Source organism: Cervus canadensis, chromosome 16 (assembly GCF_019320065.1).
Source record: "Cervus canadensis isolate Bull #8, Minnesota chromosome 16, ASM1932006v1, whole genome shotgun sequence".
Taxonomy (NCBI): Eukaryota; Metazoa; Chordata; class Mammalia; order Artiodactyla; family Cervidae; genus Cervus; species Cervus canadensis.
Window position 1 is genome coordinate 22,484,309 of NC_057401.1, and position 25,514 is coordinate 22,509,822.

A 25,514-nucleotide genomic window follows, 5' to 3' on the forward strand; every position below is an offset into this window, starting at 1 on the left:
TACTTGCCTTATGTAAATCTTTGGCATCAAGAATTATGTAATTATGTAAAGATCCATAACTTCCTTTCTTGAATCACTAATAACCCGTGGAGACATTATAAAAACCTAGAGCATAGATTACTTCTTTTATTCTGTCTTGAGAAGCATATAGTGGAGATGAATAATTCACATATATAACTTACTTTATGACCTTAAAATCTAATCTAGCTTTTTCTGTCATCTTATTTAAGTTTTACATCACTTTCATTAATGCTTACTAAGGTTATGAAAGGCTAACATCAAACAGAATAAAGTAAATTCCCTCAGGCAAATAAAAAACATATTTTTTACCCATTCTCTCATTTACTATACAATGATATGAATGCCAGGTATCTACATTAGCTTTTTATTTTGCTGCTACTTTTAGTAAAACTTAGTGGGACCTGTGATCAATAATTACTATATAGCTTTCACTTTATAAAAGCTGTTCTATATTTTGTCAAAACTTTAAGTGATTTTTTCAGATAAATTCAAGTGTCTTGAGTAGTGGCTTTCCACCTTTTGCAGGTTTTAGAACTTTATAAGATATAACTATACTTATATAAATCAGTGTGAGTGTAGGATAAGAAATTGTGCACATTATCTTTATTCCAGGACTTTTAACTTCAGCCTTCTGGGTGGTTTTTTTGTTTTGTTTTGTTTTTAAAATCTTCACTCATAAAAATTTTCCACCATGAGACTGTGACACCAATGATGTCGTTCCTATACAGCAGAGAAAGCTGAAGAAGGTGAAGTTATGTTAATAATGAAGTAGTCTTTGTTCAGGGTACTAAATAATATTACCACAGAGTAGATCTTAAAAGATTTTTATAGATAAAGAAAATTTAGAGGGTGATTGATTTAACATCTTCCACTGAGTATTAAATTATGCTTTCCTCATAATTTTTAGATTTTATTCATCACATTAATGACACAGACCCTATACCGAGTACCAACGACAGCAACCCTGGTAAGTAGTTTGAAGTTGAAAGTTTGCCTTGTTTCTTTATTCATCACCTTTTTTCAAAAAAGATATAAGGTAGAATCTATAACTTTATTTTAGGTAAATGACCAGCATAAAATCATTATCTTTAGGTTAACTAAGCCACTGTTAAATTGTTGATAACCAGTAAAGGTTAAAAAAAGAACAGTTCCACAAAAGTTTGTGTTAATGTAAGCTAAACAATATTTAGTTCATGTTATACAGTTCACAGTTATAGCTCACATCGACCGTATCCATATTTGCTTATGATCAATAAATATTTTCAAGTACCTCTATCACTGCTGATTGTTTTAGAAGTCTGGAACCTTTGTTCTCAGTTTATTAATTTAGTTTTAAACATTTATCACTTTAGTTAGTAATATTTAAGATATATAAATGTGTGTCCTAAATTTCCTAATGATCCAAGGCTAGGAAACATGGAAAAATAAATTGAAGATTTGTACCCCCCCCCAAAAAAATCAATTTCTTAGAAAGTTTATTTTAATTAATTTATTAAAAATAAACATTTGGGGACTTTCCTGGTGGTCCAGTGGCTAAGACTCCATGTTCCCTGTGCAGGGGGCCTGGGTTTGATCCCTGGGCAGGGAACTAAGATCCCATATGCTGCAACTAAGACCTAGTGTGGCCAAATAAATACATTAAATAAATAAAGAGAATTAAAAAATAATTAAAAAATAATAAATGTTTGTAGTCTGTGTTTATCCAGTATGGCAGTCATAGGAAAAATGGATAGAAAAGCTAATATAACCTGAGTAACAGCATAACTAACATCACCTAAAGCTTTTATGTGTTTAGGTTTTAGAGATACTGAATTGATATTTTGATGGAGGTACACATTGATCACTAAGAGGACAATTCACTCAATGCATATTTATTAAATCTGTTATGTGTCAGAAACTGTTCTAGGCTCTGGGATATAATGGACAGACAAGAGTTTCTCTTGTGAAGTGTACATTCCAGTGTTTGCTGTTCAGTGTCTTACTTTACCCCTTAATTAAATTAATTAATCTGTCATTTGTTAACACTAGAAAATGAGTGAAGTACCAGCATTATTTCTGTGAATGCACATACACACACACATACTTTTCATTAATTATACTGAAAATATATTCATATAATTTAAACACATACCTCTTGAACCCTGTTCCTTACCTCAGAATTTTCAAAAGCCCAAGAAACATACTGGTTTTAAAATAGAAATTCATTTACTATAGCTACTCTGATATCAATTGATGAAACTAGTGTATTACTATCTAGCAGGATTCCTTGAGTAGAGAGTCAGTTCATTGTTGAGTTCATGAATATTACAATTGCACTAATAATTTGGAGAGCATTATCAGCAAAGTCAGTTTACTTTGCATAGTGATATGTTGATAGTATCACTTCTTGATTTTTTGGTTTATTTTAAACAAAGTATTGAACAGAGTATCAAGCAATCCATTTCAGTAAGTATTAGAAATGACAGCAGACATTTACTGGATACTCACTGTGTGCAAGCATTGTTCTGAATGTTTTACAGCACCTTCATAAGGTAGTACTGTTCTCTTCATTTTCTATAGGGCTTCCCTGGTAGCTCAGCTGATAAAGAATCTGCCTATAGTACAGGAGACCCTGGTTCAATTCATGAATTGGGACAATCCCCCAGAAAAGGGATAGGCTACCCATTCCACATTCTTGGGCTTCCCAAAGCATAGAAAATTTAGTGACTTTGTGTGTTGAGTGACAGAGTGAAGATTCTTTATTCAATCAGTTTACTTCCATAACCTATGTTCTTTACCACTCTAGTTATTAGCACAGGAAAAATTCAAGTTAACTTGCTTTTGTCCAAAGCATAGAAGGAAAAAAATACAGGTTAAAAGTGCTGACTAAGAAAACTATTTGGCTTTGTGGCATGCCAAATAACAGATAGAGAATAAAATTGTTGCTCAGCATTTTTTTACAGCATTAAACATTCTTTACAAAGAGCTGATTATTAGCAAAAGTACTATTATGAACTTAGAAGCACAGTGAGAATGATTTGTATTCTCTCTGCAAACAGAAGAAACTGCCACTTGTAGATCAGTGTTAGGAAAAATACAGTTCATTCACTTCCCAGTTCTCTGGATAACATCTGGGCTTTCAGCTGCTCTAAGGCCTGAGAAACATCCAGGACAGTTACTCTGGATTGCTGGTATTCAAGATTCTTAAATTATAAGCAATTATTAGATTTTGGCAGTACCATGGCAATGTTTCAATGGTGTCTGCTTTTTATTCCAAACCCATCGATTTTGCTTATTGTTAGAAGAAGCCTGTTCTCTGGACTTTGTGTGGGTTATTAGCAAAATGAACAATTACCTTGAATGATGTGTCTTATATGATTGTAATAATAAGATCAAATATCATCCAACCCAATATTTTCTCTCTGGTAGTGGGACAGAAGGATAATTGGTAGAATAATTTTATAGTTTCCAGTAGAAAGTAGAAATCAAGGCTATACCTCAAAATTTTCTAACATTCCACCTTTAATTATTTATAGGTAAAAGTTTTCTGATATAACTACGTACAAAATAGATAAACCACAAGGACCTCCTATATAGCGCAGGAAAGTATATTCAATATCTTATAATAACCTATAGTGGAAAAGAGTCTGAAAAATAATATCTGAATCACTATGCTATATACCTGAAACTAACACAACATTATAAATCAATTATACTTCAAAGTTAAATAATAAAAAAAAAAATTGAAAAGGCTCCACATATATCTAAACATAACCCTCTATTTTTTTGCCCCCAAAAGGAGAAACCTAATATTCATGGTAAAACTTAAGGTTGGTAGAGCAAGTGTAAGTCTCATTGTTCTTCTTTGTTGCCTCCTCTGATCTGTTGCTTCCTTGTTACAGTGATTTGTCCAAGTGCCGGGAGCGGTGGCCATCCTGACAACGGCTCCATGATTTTCTATGCCAGTGACTCGGGACTCCAGCAGTTTGAAAAGTGGTGGAATAAGTCCAAGACAGTGCCCTTTTACCTCATAGGGCTCCTTCTGCCACTGCTTAATTTCAAATCTCCTTCATTTTTTTCAAAATTTAACATCCTAGGTAAGCCAAGGCACTGTGTTATAGAGCCTCTGTATGGTATAATACATGCTGGATTCTGTGGGAATATGGTCTGACCAGCAAAACAGTCACCTTCCAGGCCTGTTCATCTGTGTTCAATTTGTTCACGCAATATTGCCCTACTTTTTGCTTTTCTTGATGAAGTTTGGCACAGAAAAAAATAGAGATGGCCATCTCAAGCCCAAGTCCCTGTTTAAGATGAGTTACTGGGTTTTCCATTCGATCCTTACTGAACAACTATTCCTCATTTCCTCTACAACTAGTGGCAGTAGACTAAGATTTCAGCAGGAGAAATCCAAAGTGAATATTATAGAACTTCTCAGTTCTAAAGTTTGGAAATATTAGAACTTACTAAGGGAAATTATGGAATATTTTTTCCCTACAGTTTCTATTTAAGAGTATAAGCACAGAATTATCCCTTGACTTTGAACCTGGAATATTGTTATCTAACTGAAGGGCCTTAGGCTTATTCTGTTTTTGCTCTGTTCCTCAGTGCTTTTTCTTTCTTTTCAACACTATTGCCTCTTTAAAGGAACAGACTTCTTTTTGTGAGACCTGTTTTTCAGAAATTTCTGAAATCACTGAAGAAATTTCAGAAAAGGACCCTGTATGAAAGCTCAGGTCTGGTTAACTAAAGACAAGGGTATCATTCATAAAGAACTGATAACTCAAATAGATAATAGGATTTCACCTTTTCCCTGTAGATATGGTCTCTTGGTAGGCAGACTAGAGTATGAAAAAATTAGATTACATCAAAGAGATGACTTTTGGGTTTTTTTTCAAAAGACCAAAGAAGGAGGTAAGGATATTTCTCTATACCTTAGCTTCATAGCAGAATTCACCATGAGACTACAACAGACACACACAGAAAATGAAGAGTGGTGGTTATATAAGCTTCAACCTCTTGTATGCATCCTTTCTGAATCAGCTAACCTCCAAACCCACAGTAGAGCTTATAGAGCTCATTTGTGGTTTCCTGATTTGCTGGCCAACTTTCCTATGGAACAGATCTTTAAAAGTTAGCTTGTGAATTTACAGAAGAACTTGCTCAATCGGGCAAAACAATCACTAGGCTTCTAACCAGGTTAAATTCTTCTCTACCTCCTTAAGATATTTTGGTTTTGTCCTTTCTCTTGTCACTTTCCCTTTTAAAACTACATATAACTTCTTTAGAGAAATCAGAACCTAATTCCTCTAAATACCATCATGGATCTCTTGACTCTGCTCAATAGTGACTGGACTTAATTCCTTAAATCCTCTAACTTCCAGACTACTAAAAAATCCTGAAATTCTGAATGCCCACTTTACCCTACATAAAGTAAGTGTTCAGTGTACACACAGTGAATGAAATCTGAAATCTTTCCATGGAGCAAGTAGTACTAAACAACCAAAACTTCATCTAGATACTAGATCAGGTTGTTCATGGACTATTTGACTTATTGCCTTTCTCAAATAAGTTTATGATCCACATTTACTACTTTTCTTTCTTTACTTTCTACTGTCTTACACTAAATATTTTGACAGATTTTCCCAACTTGTTGGCTGTCTCTAACTTTTAATATGGAGAATAAGAGTCAGGGACTTCCCAGGGGTCCAGTGGTTAAGACTTCGTGCTTCTAATTCGGGGAGTGCAGGTTCTACCCCTGGTTGGGGAATGAAGATCCCACATGCTGCACAGACAAATTAGAAAAAAGTCAGTTTTGTGTTTTGTTTTTTCCTAAGTAACCTTACAATCTTATAATAAACTCTCTGCATGTATCAGAACCTAAATTCAGCTCATAACTTCTTAGGCCTACTACATAGTTTTGTGCTTTGTTTTCTGATATCTTCCGGGGTTTGTTTCTGTTCTTTAGATCTCACCTGCGCATAAATACTAATGCTAATTTTCCAAACTTTGCTGAAAGTGTAGAAACAAAATTTGATTTTTAAATAGTCTGTAAAAATAAATAAATAAATAAATAGTCTGTAAAACAAAGATGATTAATGGTTTCTGAATTTTTCCTTGCAGGCACAGTGTCTGTTCTCTACTTGATTTTTCTCGTCACTTGGAAGGCTATTCGCTTGGGATTTCATTTGGAGTTTCATTGGTTTACACCAACAGAATTTTTTGTCCCAGGTGAGCTATTTCAGCCAAGTAAAGAATTAATAAATTACAGTAATGTGATCTTTAGTTAACTATTCTTAGCTATTGTTACTATAAAACAAATAATCATAGTTTTTATGATGAGCACTTTTTATTAATGCTGTTAAGCTAAAACCAGGAATACAGTTGAAATTACTATGGTTTTCTTGCAGTTGGGGATAACCAGGACCCTTTGTCATTTCTACTTGGGAGTTCAAAGTCACAATGCAATTGAAAAATCAATAACTCATTCTCTAGACATCTCTGAGAAGGCATAACCCTAGAATTTTAGAGACTTAGAACATAGTAAGTAATAAATATATATGGATAATACTAGTAATTGTAGGTCATCTGCTTGGTGGTTCTATGGTAGGTAATGCCACGTGACCCAGGTCTGCTGCAGGCAGAGCCCCTGTCCCCGGGGCAGGCCACTGCTGACTTGTACCTCCACAGGAGACACTCAAACACTCAAAGGCAGGTCTGGCTCAGTCTCTGTGGGACCTCTGGGTCCTGGTGCGCACGGTTTTGTTTGAGCCTTCCGAGCATCTCTGGTGGGTAGGGGGGTTTGATTCTAAATGCGATTTCTCCCCTTCTGCCATTTTGTTAGGACTTTTCCTTTGCCCTTGGACATGGGACATCTTTTTTTGGTGAGATCCAACATTCTCCTGTGAACAGTTGTCCAGCAGCAAGTTACAATTTTGGAGTTCTCGCAAGAGATGAGTACACATTCTTCTATTCCTCCATCTAGTTGCAGAATGATTATACCAAAGAAATTCCCACAGTGTTAAGAAAGTTCTAGGACCCACAACAGATTTCTCAACTTGGGGATCCGGCAAAGGGACTCAGAACCCCCAGGCAATTTGACTTTGGAGACAGTGGGATTTGATTACAGAACTTCCACAGGGCTGGGGAAACAGATTCTTGGAGGGCACAAACAAAACCTTGTGAACACCAGGACCAGGAGAAAGGAGCATTGTGCCCACAAGAGACTGAGTGAGACTTGCCTTTGAGTGTCAGGCAAAACAACAGAGATGGAACACAGCCCCATCCATCAGCAGAAAATTGGATTAAAGATTTCCTGAGCATGGCCCCACCCATTAGAATAAGACCCAGTTTCCCCCACAGTCAGTCTCTCCCATCAGGAAGCTTCCATAAGTGTCTTATCCTTTTTTATCAGAGGGCAGACCGAATGAAAACCACAGTCACAGAAAACTAACCAAACTGATCACATGGACCCCAGCCTTGTCTAACTCAATGAAACTATGAGCCATGCCTTGTAGGGCCACCCAAGATGGATGGGTCATGGTGGAGAGTTCTGACAAAAGTGGTCCACTGGAGAAGGGAATGGCAAACCACTTCAGTATTCTTGCCTTGAGAACCCCATGAACAGTATGAAAAGGCAAAAAGATACGACGCTGAAAGATGAACTCTCCAGGTCAGTAGGTGCCCAATATGCTACTGGAGATCAGTGGAGAAATAACTCCAGAAAGAATGAAGAGACGGAGCCAAAGCAAAAACAACACCCAGTTGTGGATGTGACTACGGATGGAAGTAAAGTCTGATGCTGTAAAGAACAATATAACATGGGAACCCAGAATGTTAGGTCCATGAATCAGGTGGATTAGAAGTGGTCAAACAGGAGATGGCAAGAGTGAACATCAACATTTTAGGAATCAGTGAACTAAAATGGACCGGAATGGGAGAATTTAACTCAGATGACCATTATATCTACTATTGTGGGCAAGAATCCCTTAGAAGAAATGGAGTAGCCCTCATGGTCAACAAAAGAGTCCAAAATGCAGTACTTGGGTGCCATCTCAAAATGACAGAATGATCTCTGTTCAATTCCAAGGTAAACAATTTAATATCATAGTAATCCAAGTCTATGCCTCAACCACTAATGCTGAAGAAGCTGAAGTTGAATGGTTCTATGAAGACCTACAAGACCTTCCAGAACTAACACCAAAAAAGGATGTCCTCTTTATCATAGGGGACTGAAATGCAAAAGTAGGAAGTCAGGAGATACCTGGAATAACAGGCAAGTTTGGCCTTGGAATACAAAATGAAGCAGGGCAAAGGCTAACAGAGTTTTGCCAAGAGAACTCACTGGTCATAGCAGACACTCTCTTCCAACAACACAAGAGACAATTCTACAAATGGACATCACCAGATGGTCATTACCGAAATCAGATTATATTCTTTGCAGCCGAAGATGGAGAAGCTCTATACAGTCAGCAAAAACAAGACCAGGAGCAGACTGTGGCTCAGATAATGAACTCCTTATTGCAAAATTCAGAGTTAAATTGAAGAAAGTAGGGAAAATCCCAAGCCCATTCAGGCATGACCTAAAATCAAATCCCTTATGATTATACAGTGAAAGTGACAAATAAATTCAAGGAATTAGATCTGATAGACACAGTACCTGAAGAACTTGGTGACCAAGACCATCCCCATGAAAAAGAAATGCAAAAATGCAAAATGGTTAGCTGAAGAGGCCTTACAAGTAGCTGAGAAAAGAAGAGACGCTAAAAGCAAAGGGGAAAAGGAAAGATATACCCATCTGAATGCAGAGTTCCAAAGAGTAGCAAGAAGAAATAAGAAAGCCTTCCTCAGTGATTCAATGCAAAGAAATATAGGAAAACAAAGAATGGGAACACTGGAGATCTCTTCAGGAAAATTAGAGATACCAAGGGAACATTTTATGCAAAGATGGGCACAATAAAGGACAGAAACAGTATGGACCTAACAGAAGCAGAGGATATTAAGAAGAGGTGGCAAGAATGCACAGAAGAACTGTACAAAAATATAAAAAAGGTCTTAATGACCCAGATAATCACAATGGTGTGATCACTCACCTAGAGCCAGACATCCTGGAATATGAAGTCAAGTGGGCCTTGGGGAGCATCACTAGGAACAAAGCTAGTGGAGGTGATGGAATTCTAGTTGAACTGTTTCAAATCCTAAAAGATGATGCTGTGAAAGTGCTGCACTCAATATGCCAGCACATTTGGAAAACTCAGCAGTGGCCACAGGACTGGAAAAGGTCAGTTTTCATTCCGATCCCAAAGGAAGGCAATGCCAAAGGATGCTCAAACTACCACACAATTGCACTCATCTCACATGCTAGCAAAGTAATGCTCAAAATTCTCCAAGCCAGGCTTCAACAGCATGTGAACCGAGAGCTTCCAGATGTTCAAGCTGATTTTAGAAAGGGCAGAGGAGCCAGAAATGAAATGGCCAACATTCGCTGGATCATCAAAAAAGCAAGAGAGTTCCAGAAAGCATTTACTTCTGCTTTATTGACTACACCAAAGCCTTTGACTCCTTAGATCACAACAGACTGTGGAAAATTCTTCAAGAGATGGGAATACCAGGCCCCCTGACCTGCCTCCTGAGAAATCTGTATGCAGGTCAAGAAACAACAGTTAGAACTGGACATGGTACAATGGACTAGTTTCATATTGGGAAAGGAATATGTCAAGGCTATGTATTATCACTCTGCTTATTTAACTTATATGTAGAGTACATCATGCAAAATGCTGGGCTGGATAAGCACAAGCTGGAATCAAGATTGCCGGAAGAAATATTAATAACCTCAGATACGCAGATAACATCACCCTCATGGCAGAAAGCAAAGAGGAACTAAAGAGCCTCTTGATGAAGGTGAAAGAGAAGAGTGAAAAAGTTGGCTTAAAACTCAACATTCAGAAAACTAAGATCATGGAATCCAGTCCCATCACTTCATGGCAAATAGATGGGGAAACAATGGAAACAGTGACAGATTTTATTTTGGGGGCTCCAAAATCACTGCAGATGGTGATTGCAGCCATGAAATCAAAAGACACTTGCTCCTTGGAAGAAAAGCCATGACCAACCTAGACAGCATATTAAATAGCAGAGACATTACTTTGCCAACAAAGGACCATCTAGTCAAGGCTATGGTTTTTCCAGTGGTCATGTATGGATGTGAGTGTTGGACCATAAAGAAAGCTGTGTGCTGAAGAATTGATGCTTTTGAACTGTGGTGTTGGAGAAGACTCTTGAGAGTCCCTTGGACTGCAAGGAGATCCAACCAGTCCATCCTGAAGGAACTCAAACCTGAATATTCATTGGAAGGACTGATGCTGAAGCTGAAGCTCCAGTACTTTGGCCACCTGATGTGATGAGCTGACTCATCTGAAAAGGCCTTGATCCTGGGAGAGATTGAAGGCAGGAGGAGAAAGGGATGACAAAGGATGAGGTGGTTGCATGGCATCACCGACTCGACTGACATGAGTTTGAGCAAGCTCCAGAAGTTGGTGATGGACAGGGAAGCCTGGTGTATTGTATTCCATGGGCTCGCAAAGAGTCGGACGTGACTGAGTCACTGAACTGAACTAAATGCTGGTAATTATCATTGTTCCCCTTATGGGTTTTTTCTTTTAATGTTGATGTTTTTCAGACTAATTAAGATGGTGATTATTAAGTGTTTTTTTCCTCCTTTTTTCCCCCCATAGCAATTTTTTGTTTCACCCAAATTTAGAGTATTTTGAACATGACAGAAGGGCATCTTTCCAACCAGGGGATCAAACCCAGGTGCCCCGAATTGCAGGCAGGATTTTTTACCATCTGAGCCACCGGGGAAGCCCAAGAATACTGGAGTGGGTAGCTTAACCCTTCTCCACGGAATCTTCCCAACCTAGGAATCGAACTGGGGTCACCTTCATTGCAGGCAGGTTCTTTGTCAGCTGAGCTACCAGGGAAGTCCAAAGCAATGAATGGATAATGCTAAATGAGGAGACAGACTAGAAAATAGAAGTGGCTATTATGCTTGTACCTTAAGAACTAATAAGGAGAAAGAAAGTAGTACAAAATCCTGTTGTTGATTTAGAAAGACTGGTTTCCTTCCATTCTTCAACTGTTGATTCTGGCAATGTAGATTTCAAGTCTTTATTCAATTTCTCAGGTTTGTCTCTACAGCCTACAATTATAGTTGTCTTTGTTTCATTTATTACAACATTCTTGAGTTTTCCAGGTGTACTGAGTTGGTGATCGTTGGAAGTCATTGTTTGTGTTACCATGGTTACTTATTTTTAGTTCATCTGGCTGCATCAACTTTAATTTTTTAAATTTCTATTAGACGCCCACAAAGAATAAAAAGTCAGTTTAAATTCAGGATAAAGGAAGCACTGGGGCTTGAAAGGCATCCTTCTCTCACAGATTGTATTTAAAATTGAATAGTGATAAAAATGGCAACTTTAAGCTACTTTTTCCACTGATTAATAAAAATAGTCTATTTTCTAAAAGTAGTTTCATAATGATTTATATTTAGACTTAGTGATTAAAGTTCCTGCTAATGATAGAACATTAGAGATAAATATGAAAGAAAGGGAGAGTATTAATAGTTATTTAGAAGATGGAAAAGAGAAACATGTTTAAGTAGTTATCAAGCCATTTATTTCACTTTGCTTCATTTCTAAATGATGTGAAAGGAGAATCATGAAGACTGAAAGGAGTTTTTATAAATATTTATGGCTCTGAGACTTACTGTGATTGAATAATTTTTCAATAAAGAAAATATGTCATAAATCTTTCTTAGTAAAGGCTAATTAAAAACAAGAAAACTTGGAGGGTGTGAATCTTTACTGTCCTGGTGAAGAAATTCTCATAAACTTCTGAGTCTAATTGAACCTTTATGTACTCTTGTTTCTAAAAATTCACTTTTCAGTTCAGTAAGTATATCCCATCACCCTTCTTCCCAGATAATTGGAAAAATAACAAGAAAAACTTGCTAATGTATTTCATTCTATCCTTTCCTGCCTACTCGGGGACTTTACTTTTTGCAGTTATCTTTTCTTTTTTAATCATGCATTATCAGATTTTTCCTACTAAACTATTCCTACTAGTATACAAACATGTTTCCCAGTCTAAAAACAAAAACTCGTATGACCCCATTCCCTGTAACTGTTATTTCCTTTTAAAGAAAAACTTTGTATGAGTTGTCTGTGCTGTCTCCACTTCTTCCATTTTGCCTCACTTTGGTTAGGCTTTTGCTCCAGTCACTCCAAGACTGATGACCAATGACTTCATCTTTCCAAACCCCATGACCAAATCCCATACCTCTTCTTACTCAACCTATAAGCAACATGGGGCACATTTGGCCACGTCTTCCATCTTAAAACACTTTATTTGCTTAACTTCTAAAACCCTATTCTCTTGATTCTTCTACATAACTGTTCCTTTTCTTATCTCTGACTTCTAAATGATAGTCATCCACAGTTTAGACACAAACCCCGCTTCTCTCTACCTTTATTCCCTAAATAATGTCATCTATAATCACCTAGCTTTATATGTTATCAAAGAAATTATGTAAGAAATTTCCTCAGAACTGAAGAACATGTGTTTGTAGACATAAGGGCCCAAAACATTGTGAATAAGACCCACACCAAAGCATATCATTATGAAATTTCACAACACCAGGGATAAAGAAAAGAGCTTTCAGGGACTAAGAACAAGCCTGTACAAAAGATCTGGAATCAGAATAGTATCAGACTTTTTAACAACAGCTCTGAAAGAAAAAGACAATAGAAGGTCAACAAAGGTCTCAGAATAAATTATTTTGACCTAAAATCCTAAAGCCCACCATACTGTCATCCAACTGTTAGAGTATATAATAAAGGTATTTTCGGAAAGTCTCACAAAATTTTACCTTCCATGCACTCTTTCTCAGGACAATACTGCAAAATGTGCTTCACCAAAAAGAAGTAGAATATCAAGAAATTCTCAGAATGATGGTGAAGGGAAATCCTAGGAAACAGCTGTGCAGCAGGCCTAGGGAGCAGCCAGCCCAGATTACAGCAGGTAGACAGATGGCTCCAAGAGGCATTTTTTCAAAGACAAAAATCATAAAATGCAAAAGGTTATTTGATGTGTTATATAGATAGAGTGGAGTTCTTCCATTCTTTTGGAGAGTTTAGGGAAGAATTAGCTTTAACTAGAAAATTAGGCAACCAAAAAGGAAAAAAGTCAACTATTACTTCCAATAAAACAGCATAAGTATTTTATATAAGAAAGAAGAATGTAATAATAGTAATAGATTCCATGGCTTAACTATGAATAATAGATAATAATCATAAAAATGAAAACTTTGATTTTACAAAATCAGAATTATGATTCTATTAGGGGTATAGGACATGGGAAGTGAAGGGTGATAGTGATATAAAAGTCCTAAAGCCTTCTGGTGGAAAATTAATGGATCATGTCTAACATTTTAAAGTAAAGCAAAAGGAATATAAGCATATTACTTAAAAATAGATTATAAATTTAAGATATGCTAAATAGTTACAAGAGTTATAATTAGTTGCCTCTGGGAAACAGGATTCAGGATGGGAGATGTGAAAGATATGAAACTGGTTTTTGTTAGCAACCTTGTGATACTATTTAACTTTTAACAATTAGTATACATTTAAGACTACAATTTGGAAAACCCCATGGATAGAGGAGCCTGGTAGGCTGCAGTCCATGGGGTTGCTAAGAGCCAGACACGACTGAGCGACTTCACTTTCACTTTTCACTTTCATGCATTGGAGAAGGAAATGGCAACCCACTCCAGTGTTCTTGCCTGGAGAATCCCAGGGACGGCGGAGCCTGGTGGGCTGCCGTCTGTGGGGTCGCACACATGACTGAAGCGACTTAGCAGCAGCAGCAGCAGCAACAGCAAGACTGCAATTAAGATTACATTTTTAAAATGAAAAGCTGTTAAATGCTTTGAAACTGACTTCAAAAAGAGACTCAGACACTGATTTTCAAGGATTATGGAGTGATTTGCCATTTGATAGCAGCATTGTGTTAATCTGTAACCAGAAAAACATAATTTTCTAACCACATGTACTTTAAATAGTATGTATATAGCCCACATTTTTTGTTGTTTTTGCTTTTGAACTTTTTATTAAAGTATAGCATGCATTTATAATAAAAGTGCATAGTTCCTAAGTGTACAACTTTATTAATTTTCACAAACTGAACAAACCAGATAACCAGCACCCTGTTTAAAACCAGAAATTACTATGAATAACACCGCAGAAGTCCGTCTCATTCTCCCTACCAGTTGGTATTGCCCTGCAGAGATAACCACTGTTCTAACTTTTAACCCCAAAGATTAATTTTGTCTGTTTTTTGACTGACTATAGTTGGTTATATCTGTATTTAGTCCTCTGCCCATGTTTTTAATTGGATTGTTTATTTTCTTGCTATTGAGTTATATGAGTTATTTATATAGTTTGATTATTAGTTGTTTATCCAATACATGATTTGCAAACACTTTCTCCCATTTTGTAGGTTGCCTGTTCATTTCATCAATGGATTACTTTGCTGTACAGAAGCTTGTTAGGTTGATGTGACTCCATTTGTTTATTTTTGTTTTTGTTGCCTTTGCTTTTGGTGTCAAATAAAAAAAATCACTGCCAAGATCAATATCAAGGAGCTTACCCTCCTGCCCATGTTTTCTTCTAGGGATTTTATGGTTTCAGGTCTTACCTTCAAGTTTTTAATCCATTTAGAGTTGATCTTTGTATATGGTTTAAGATAGGGGGGCCCAGTTTCATTCTTTTGCATGTGTCTCCCAGTTTTTCCAACACCATTTATTTAAGAGACTGTTCTTTCCCCATTGTATATTCTTGACTTCTTTGTCATAAATTAATTAACTGTATATGTGTGGATTTATTTCTGAGCTCTCTGTTCCACTGATCTACGTGTCTGTTCTTTGTCAATACCATGCTGTTTTGATTACTATATCTTGTAATAAAGTTGAAAACCAGGAAGTGTGATGCCACCAGCTTCATGCTTCTTTCCCAAGATCACTTTGGCTGTTTGGAGTCTTTTATGTTTCTATACACATTTCAGGAATGTTTGTTCTATTTCTGTGGAAAATGTCATTGAAATTTTGATGGAGATTGCATTGAATGTGTAGATTGTTTTGAGTAGTATGGACATTTTAACAATATTGATTCTTCCAATTCATGAACTTGGAGTCACTTTCCATTTATTTGTGTCTTAAGTTTCTTTCATCATGTCTTACAGATTTTAGTTCATAGGTCTTTGAACTCCTTGGTTAAATTTTTCCTTGGTATTTTATTCTTTTTGATGCTACTATAAATGGGATTGTTTTCTTAATTTCTTTTTCTGATAGTTTGTTATTAGTGTATAGAAACACAACAGATTTTGTATGTTGAAATAGTGCTCCCCAAGTTTTCTGATTTTATGTATTGGTTCTAAAAGTTTTTTGGTGGCATTCTTAGAGTTTTCTGTATATAGTATTATATCCTTGACAGACGGAGTCAGTTTCATTTCTTCCTTTCCAATTTTGATGCCTTTTATTTCTTTTCTTGCTCTGACTAAGACTTTCAATATTGTGTTGGATAAAAATGGCAAGAGTAGGTAGGCATCCTTGTGTTGTTCCTGTTCTTGGAGGAAAAGTTTTCAGTTTATCGTCATTGAATATGACATTCGTTCTGGGTTTTTCCTATATATGGCCTTTATTATGTTGAGGTACTTTCCCTCCATACCCAGTTATTTGAGAATTAATATCATAAATTGGTGTTCAGGCTCGATTTTGGAGGGTAAGTCCCTCCAGTGTGCACACTGGGAACATTTTTTTCCAATCAATCTGGGCTTTTCCTTTATAGGACAAGCCAATTTGGTTGGGTACCCATTTGCAGAGGAGAGGTGTTGTTGGATTCTACTCTGAACTGATTCATTTAGAACTAGTTCTCGTGGGGCAGGCCCACCCTAGTTGAAATTAGCTCATTTGTAGGGTACATTTATTTACCTGATTTGGGAACTGGTCCAGTTGGAACTGGTTCATTTGGGAGCTAGTTCTTGAGGGGGTGGGTAGCCTAGTTGGAATGAGTTCATTTGTTATATAGGGTAAATTTATTTTATAGGGTAAATTTGTTTTATAGGGTAAATTTATTTACCCTATCAGGGAATCAGTTCATCTATATTCATCAATGCTGAAATCTGTGCCGTTTTTCTTGGAATTTGTCTGCATCTTTTGTGTTTTGGTGTTAATAAAGCTTATAAAAATGGGAATTATTTCATGTGTACCAGGGGAAAGATCTTTGGGGTGCATATTAGATACGTTAAGATCAGAAGGACAATGGCCCCTGAATGGTTCACAATTAAACAGTCAGAAGTGCTTTACAAAGGAGAGGAACATTCTGATAATGAACATGCCCAGGAGGCTCCCTTGGACTTGTGGCATCCAATTTTAATTTCCCCTACAGGAGCCTGGGAGAAGGAAATGGCAACCCACTCCAGTAGTCTTGCCTGGAGAATCTCATGGACAGAGGAGCCTGGGAGGCTACAGTCTATCGGATCACAAAGAGTTGGGTGTGACTGAGTGACTTAAACTTATTGTAAAATGCTTTTTCTGCATCTATTGAAATGATCATATGATTCTTATTCTTCAATTTGTTAATGTGGTGTATCACACTGATTGATTTGTACATGTTGAACCATACTTGCATCCCTGGAATAAATCTCACTTGATAATAGTGTGTAATCCTTTTAATGAATTGTTTAACTTGGATTGCTAATATTGAGAATTTTTGTATCTGTGTTCATCAGGGACATTGGCCTGTAATTTTCTTTTTTTGTAGTATCTTTGTCTAGCTTTGGTATCAGGGTAATTCTGGCTTTGTAAAATGAGTTTGAAAGTATCTTTCTCTTTTATTTTTTGGAAGAGCTTGAGAAGGATGGTATTAATTCTTGATTGGTAGAATTCACAGTGAAGCTATCTGGTCTTAGACTTTTGTCTGTTGAGAGGGTTTTAATTGTTGGTTCAATCTCTGGTCTGTTCAAATTTTCTGTTTTTTCATGATTCAGTCTTGGTAGTTTGCATGTTTTTAGGAATTTATTCATTTCTTCTAGATTGTCCAGTTTGTTGGTGTCTTGGTGTATGATTGTTCATGTAGTGTCTTATGATCTTTTGCATTTCTGTTGTATCAGTTTTGGCATCTTCTCTTTCATTTATATGAATCCTTTCTTTTTTTTCTTGGTTAATCTAGCTGAAGTTTTATCTATTTTATCTTTCAAAAAAAAGCCAGCTCTTAGTTTTGTTGATCTTTTCTATTATCTCTTTAGTCCCTATTTCATTTATTTCTTGCTGACCTTTGTTATTTCTCTTCCTTTTAACTTTGGGATTTATTTGTTCTTTTTCTAGTTTCTTTAGGTACAAAATTAGATTGTTTATTTGAGATTTTTCTTATTTCTTGAGGTAAGCCTATCATGTGTAAATGATAATTTTATCATCTTCTCAAATATTGGAGCTTTGTTATAATTATGTAAGTATAATGCTGTTGATCATTCTTTTTCTTGTTAGAAGGTATCCCTCTGTTGATGTCTGTCTCAATAGGGCTTTTTTTTTTTAACCTGTATTGTTGAAACACCTCATAGAGTAACTGCTATGAACACTGGAATGCATTATCTTTTCAAAGTAGTGTTTTCATTTTCTCCAGATAAATACCCAGTAGTGGAATTACTGGGTCAATATGGTAGTTCTGTTTTGATGATAGCCATTTTGTATGAGATGCAAGGTAGTATCTCATTTGGTTTTAATTTGAATTTCTCTGATGATCAGCAGTGTAGATCATTTTTTCATGTACCTTTTGACTATCTGTGTATCTTTCTGAAAAATGTATATTGAGGTCTTCTACCCATTTTTCATTCAGACCCTGAATTTCATCTTGCTCTGCAACATACTAGTTGTATAACCTCAAACAGAAATAACTAATATAAAGTACCCTCACATGGACTTTCCTGGTGGTCCACTGGTTTCGACTCCGTGCTTCCAACACAGCGGGCATGGGTTCGATCCCACATGCTGCGAAGCATGGCCAAAAATGATAATAATAATAAAACATCCCCACAGGCATGATTTCTTGATTCCTCTTCTTTCCCTTTTCAAGTATTTGTTCAAGTATAATGTTAGCCTTGAAGAACTTTATAAAGACATTTTATTCGGCTACTAGTACTCATTTTCCAGTTGTCAGCTTTAATGCATGTTTTTTCCTCTCTCTTTTTCTCCTAGAGATAAGATTTCAGTTTCCACAACTGACTGGGGTGCTTACCCTTGCTTTCTTTATTCATAATTGTATTATCACACTCTTGAAGAACAACAAGAACCAAGAAAACAATGTGAGTAATTACCTGAGAAATTGACTTTTGTTACTAAACCTTAACTTTTAAATGTAAACCACAAAACAGTGGTCAGCAAACTTCTGTAAAGTTTCGGGTGGTAAATATCTTAAACCTTATGGGCCATGGGTTTGCAACTACCCAACTCTACTATTGTGGCATGAAAAGTAACTATAAACAATATGTAAGTAAATGGGTAGTGCCTGTGTTGCAAGAAAATTGTATTTACAAAAACAGACAGTTGGCCATATTTCATCCATGGGCCGTAATATTTTGCTCTAGAGCAGTCACTTAAAAAAGGAAAAAGAAAAGATGTATAGCTGATAGCCAGTAGCCGTGAGATCTTTAAAAATACCCAAGTGACGTAAAAGAAAACAGGAAAAAGGAAACAAAGAATATATGGTACAGATAGAAAACAAATAGAAAGATAATAGATTCAAACTCAGTCATATTAATAATTACATTTAAAATGGTCTAAATACTACAATTAAAAGAGATTGTCAGTCTGACTAAAAAGAAAAAAAACTATGTACTGTCTACAAGAAACTTACTTTAAATATAAAGATATACCATGCAGACATTAAGTGTAAGAGAGTTGTTGTTCAGTTACTAAGTCGTGTCTGACTCTTTGCAACCCCATGGACTGCAGCATGCCAGACTCCCCTATCCTTCTCTATCTCCCGGAGTTTGCTCAAATTCATGTCCGTTGAGTTATGATGCTATCTAATCAACTCATCCTCTGCCGCCATCTTCTGTTGTCTTCAATCTTTCCTAGTATCAGGGTCTTTCCCAATGAGTCAGCTGTTTGCATCAGGTGGCCAAAGTATCAGAGCTTCAGTTTCACATCAGTCCTTCCAATTAATATTCAGGGTTGATTTCCTTTAGGATTGACTGGTTTGATCTCCTTGCAATCCAAGAGTCTCTCAAGAGTCTTCTCCAGCACCACAATTTGAAAGAGTCACTTCTTCAGCACTCAGCTTTTTTTGTGGTCTGGCTCTCACAGCCATAAATGACTACTGGGTAGAAAACAAGTAGAAATATAATAGATTCAAATCCAGTTATGTTGATACTTACATTAAAAATGGCCTAAATACTACAATTAAAAGAGATTGTCAGTTTGATTAAAAACAAAACCTAATTATATACTGTCTACAAGAAACTTACTTTACATATAAAGAGATCATGCAGACACTAAGCGTAAGAGAGATGGAGAGGCTATTTTAATATCAGACAAAGCAGACTTCAGAACAAGGAGTATTGCCAAAGATAAAGAGGAACATTATATGATGATCTTTAAGGACCAGTTCATCAAGAAGACATAATGTATGCTCCCAGTAACAGAGCTTCCAAGTAAAGGAAACAGCAACTGTCTAAATTGTAAGAAGTAGAGAAATCCACAATTATGTTAATAATTAGTGATTTCATCAACCCTCCCTTAATAATTGATGGAGCAAGTGGAAAGTAAGTAAAGATATCGAAAGCATGAAAAACACTATCAGCCTGCCTGGCATTTACAAAGTCTTAAACAACAGCAGAATTCACGTTCTTTTCAAAAACACATGAAACATTTACCAAGATCAACCATACGCCGAGTCAAAGAATGAGTCACAATACACTTGAAAGGACTGAAATCATACCAAGTATGTTCTTTGACCACAATGAAATTAGAAGTCAGTACCAGAAAGAAATCTGAGAAATTGACAAATATGTGGAAACTAAACAACATACTCTTAAGTAACTAATGAACTCAAGGAAAAAAATTACAAGAAAAATTAGGGAAGTACTTTGAGATTACTGAAAATGAAGATAAAACATATCAAAATATATGGGATGCAGTAAAACTATGCTTAGAGAGAAATTTATGGCAGTAAACACCTACATTTAAAAAAAATCTCAAATCAATAACCTAACCTTCTACCTTAAGACACTGGGGGAGAAAAGAGCAAACTAAACCCAAAGAAAGCAGAATTTAACCAGTTACCTGTGGCCTTGTTTGTAAAATTTTAATTCAGCTTGATAGCTTCTAACCATATAAACAAAAATCATGATGAAATTCTAATAGGAGTCTATACAGTTATTGAAAAGTGAAAGTGTTAGTCACTCAGTCATGTCTGACCCTTTGCAACTGTGGATCTTTCTGCTAACAGGAAAGAATATCCTTCGTGTTTTTTCTAGTGCCTTTAAATTTGTCTTGCAATGAGAACATATTAAGTCTTCTCCAAAATTTCTTTGTATGATATTGATAAGTTAGACTCTCTGAAAAATAAGTAATTCAACCACATCAGTTCTTTCTTTCTGTCTTCTCTCATCACTGTACTAGATTTTAATATTAAAAGTGGCTTTTATCAAGGGTTCATGGTAATACAAGAAAGCCATGTGTATAATGTTGCTTCATTGTTTTATAAGAACTGTAATTGAGATATTCTTTGTTAAATTGCTCAGCATCCTTTATGCAAAGACTAGAGAGAAAATTTTCTCTGTTAAAGGCTAGGAAAACATTTCCTTAATGAACTCATTATTTGATAATAAGGGTCATATAACTATTCTTGTTTCTATTTTTGCTTTGACTTTTGGAAAACTTAAGGATTAAGTTCTCTTACCATATTCTATAACTTTTCCTAGGCAAATGTATTTTTATAGTTTTTTCCTTTTTCTGTTACCCTCACACTTTAGATACAGTTTTTATTTTGGAAATGTTTAATCTTATTGTACTTCTGTCATAAACAGTTTTAAATCTTTGGAGGGAATGGGAAGAAAATCTTACTATCCTAAATGAACATTTGGAACTTTGGAGTATAAAGGAAAAATTGAGAATATACTTTATGGCTTTTACTTTTAAATCCCTCTCTCCTTCTTCACAAATTTCCTGACTCCTTGCCACTTGAACTAAGCTGCCAATCACAAATTTTAGGAAGTTTAGAGATATGTGGAAGATATCTTTTTTATCATCACAGGAATAGTGTATGTAGTTAACAGTGTATACTTTGGTTTCAGCCAGGTAACCTTTCTATCCTACTCAACTGATCTCTAATGCTAATTTAAACCAAGTACCACAGAAACCAATTTTGTGAAGTTGGATTCTCATGTTTTGGGTCATTCTATCCATAAGGCTGTGTTTCTCAAACTTCACCACCAAAGTCCCCTTAATGAGAGAGAACACCTGGTACACCTGAGAGTCTGGGGGTGAAGAAAACAATTTCAGTGGAATCTCATGTTTTATCCTAAACACTCATGCATATTTTTATTGTGCTCATAATTAGTTTGTCTTACTATAAAACAGTCTTACAACAGTTGTTTAAGTTACAGGCAGACTTCTCTTTGCACAGTTCCCATATGCATGAATTTCAGTTACTGTGGCTTAGTTAGATTATATCCGTTCCCCCTAACAACATGGTTCAAATTTAGGTTACCACAGGGTTTGAACATGCATAAAGTAGTAACTGGGAGCTTGCTAGGTGGTGCAGTGATAAAGAATCCACCTGCCAATGCAGGAAGGACTGTATAAGTCAATGAATCACTTACAGATCTTCATCTGGAATCAACTGCAGAAAATCTTAGCACCTTAGAAAACTTCACCTCAAGCAGTTTTTTTTCTAGTGACTCCCAGAGTCTTGATTGGCATCTGAACTGGTCCTTCCCTTTTAGATTATTTTCCTTTGTGCCTCTGATCTAGTCCGCACACCCCTTCTCCAGAGATTTTATATTGTGGCTGGTTGGAGTAATTCTCCCTCGGTGAGGTGTTAGAGGTATCTTCCAATGTAACTAAATGAGATATAGTTTCTGTTCCTTAGTAAGACATACCTTACCCCAGAGAAAGTTGTAGAGTTGAAGATCATCCAACTCATTCCTCATCATCAGAATACATTTGCTATATAACCATCCTGAGTCTGTGGACCACCCTCTTCCTATTTCCTCATCATGTTTGAATCAGAAGCTATACCATGCTTGTTTTGTTTTGCCTATCTTTATTTAGTTTTGTTCCCTGCTTACTTCTTTAAAAACTATTTGAGGTGCTCATAACTTAATTTGTTATTTACTTTTTTCTTCTTATGAATCTTTGTAGTTTACTCAACTATATATGTCTGCAGTAGTGTTTATGTAAATGTTTGGGGTAGGCCTGTCTCTTTTTCAGTAAATGTTCCACTGGATAGTCACTATGAAAAGTATGTGGAACAGAAAGATTATAAACCATTTTTGAGAAACAGAATGTGCTCCCAGGCCCACTGTGCCCCACTTGGCATCCTTCCTGTCATTACTTCTGTACTGCCAGCCCTGCCAGCTGCTGCTTATTTGTGAGGCAGAGTAAGTTACTTTATTAATGTACAGGGTTCTTGACACATTTACCAGTTCTTATGGTCACTTGTGCTGATTTTTAAATATATTTTTTACTTTGAGCCTCATTTTCTAAAAGATGGTTTTTTTCTGCCGTTTTCCATTAAAGAGGCTCTTAAGAGGCCATATCTCCAGGCCTAGAACAGTGACGGCTTGGGTTCAAAGACCACATGTGTGCATGCTATTCATAGGTGGCATGTTTCCCAGGATCATGCTAAACCTCAGCTGCTTTTATATTAAAACATCATTTCTGTTCATTAGAGTATTTTCAGATGAAAACAGTTACTTTACAACTCTTGACATAGTTCTACTGAATGTACATTTAAACTACTGAGAAATAGAACTTTTCTAATCATTGTTATTTCTCTTGCATCTGTATGTGTATTTTATTGTTATCTTTTGTTACTCATTACTTGGTACCTCTCTTTCACTGTTTTCTTTACTATTGTTTATTAACTGTGACACAAATGTATTATTAAACTGGTTAACTCTCCATTGTAGTAGCTAAGGGCATGCAGTTTGGAGCCGAAAAGTCTTTGGTTTGAATATTGACTTCATCAACTATTCACGTTGTAACCATGAACAAGTGTTGTAACCTCTCTGCACTAATTTATTTCTCTATAAAATGAAGAAAAGGATAATACCTACTTTAAATATAGAGATTATGTACTGTGTTTTGTACAGAGCCTAGTACCTAGAAGCACTTAATAATTGTAGACAACATGATTATTTTTATCTACATTTACTGAGTTCCTGCCGTGTGCCAGGCATTGTCCTGGGTATTGGGGATATAGGGCTTCCCAGGTGGCGCTAGTGGCAAAGAACCTACCTGTTAGGGCAATAAGAGATGCAGGTTTGATCCCTAGGTCGGGAAGAGCCCCTGGAAGAGGGCATGGGAATCCAGTCCAGTATTCTTGCCTGGAGAATCCCCCAGACAGAGGAGCCTGGCAGGCTGCAGTCCATAGGATCACACAGAGTCAGACTCAACTGAAGTGGCTTTGCACGTGTGCACGCATTGGGGATATAAAGATGAAGACACAGTCCTTGTCTCAGGGATGTCATAGTCTATTAGTATGGACCAACTTGGATGTAGAAAAATTTAAAGACCAACATAATAGAAGAACTATTAACTTTGACTACTTTGGGGTGTGAAAGAATATTTTCTTTCCAGTTGATATCCTCATATCATAAATATAGATTCCTTTATAATAAAAATTAATGATGATTACAATATAGGGTAGGAGATGCCATATTTCAGATGTGTATGCAGTGCTATAAGAACAGGGAAGCAGAAGGGGGAAACTCTCTCATCAGGAAGCCCTTGCATCTTCGCCTTTTTATCATAGTCAGATTTTCCCCAGTTTGCTAAGGTATACATCTTTGCAGAAAGCCTGCCCAAAATAATATGCTGATCAGGTGGTATACAGGCTAAAGACTATCCATGAAATGGTAGCTGTCCCTCTATATGGATACATAGCTCTCTGACACAACCATTTTGGCCTTCCAAGATTTTGTGTTTTGCAAAACTTCTTTGTTCTTGAGTAATATTGAGTAAGCTAAGGGTGGAATGACTTTCAAACATCACTCTGTGAGACACCTACCCATTGTTATGAATATGGGGATTGCCTGGTCCATTTCTGTTCATACCTCACAAGACCATCAGGCAACTCAAAGGGTGACTGAAGTCTAGCCTGGGATGGGCCCTAGAGCTTCAAGAACTAGAGAAGAGACTTTGAAACTTCTCTGGAGGTTTTTCGGCCTCCCCTTGTTCACCCCTACACGGTTAGAAACTCTTAAAATGCTGGAAGCAGTCTCCATAGTCCAGGTTCCTGTAGTTCCATAGCCTTATGAAAGTGTTAGTGAAAGCACTAGTCACCGAGTCGTGTCTGGCTCTTTACAACCTCATGGTCTGTAGCATGCCAGGCTCCTTTGTCCGTGGGATTCTTCAGGCAAGAATACTGGACTAGGTAGCCATTCTTTTCTCTAGGGGATCTTCCCAACCCAGGGATCGAACCCAAATCTCCCGTGTTGTAGGCACATTCTTTGCCATCTGAGCCATCAGGGAAGCCTCTACCATCTAATTTAGGGATTGAAATCCCTGTTTTGTTTTCAAGCTGATTGTCAACTTAGACTTGACTTTTGGGTTTCTCATAGTTGGTTTGTTTACTTGCTTTTGAAGTGAATTTATCAACATTTAAGTTTAGAACTCTCTACTATTGCTTTAGCCCATTTAAGGAGAAACGTCTTCCCCAAAATCAGAAACGTTCCCTAATACATGTCCAGTTTTCTTACTGTGGTATCAAACTAAAGCAAAATTGTATATAATTTTTTTTCTTATCTGTTTTTTTAGCTTTCAAAGTAATTTGTGTTTAAAATGAAAAATGAATAGGCTTATTGCCATAATTTAGTTGTGCTGAATTGTTTGGCCATAACTTTTGTGGTGATGGAGACCAGATTTATGAGCTGTGGGATCTGTTCTTTTTGGATCTGACAGCTGGCTCCATTAAATATCTTGGAGCTTTTTACTTTGCACGGGGATGGTTGGGAGGGTGGGAACAGCAGTGGACGAAAGCAATCCACTTTATTTAATGTTCTGCATTTGTTTACTGGCTCCAATCATAACATGGTGCAGCTGTTTGAACAGCTGCCTTTTGATTTCCTTTTGTTTACTGTTTAGGTTTATTAAGCTTGCCGTTAATACCTGCTTACTGTCTGCTTTTTAACTAGCTTTCGTACTTTATTAAATATATTTTAATATATACCAGTCTCTT

At 36.4% G+C, this 25,514-nt stretch overlaps 1 protein-coding gene across 6 annotated transcripts in view; it reads left to right on the forward strand.

Moving 5' to 3' along the window:
* The window catches only part of SLC38A9 (solute carrier family 38 member 9), a 79,946-nt gene that overhangs the window by 45,248 nt on the left and 9,184 nt on the right, over window positions 1-25,514 (forward strand). For all 6 annotated transcript variants that reach the window (XR_006273354.1, XM_043488594.1, XM_043488593.1 and 3 more), the window contains 4 exons: window positions 929-988; window positions 3,903-4,097; window positions 6,124-6,231; window positions 18,305-18,411. Coding sequence is in view for 5 of the 6 variants with exons in the window: in XM_043488594.1 (XP_043344529.1) it covers window positions 929-988; window positions 3,903-4,097; window positions 6,124-6,231; window positions 18,305-18,411 (470 nt within the window). In the remaining variant the exon portion in view is untranslated. The remainder of the gene's footprint in view (window positions 1-928; window positions 989-3,902; window positions 4,098-6,123; window positions 6,232-18,304; window positions 18,412-25,514) is intronic.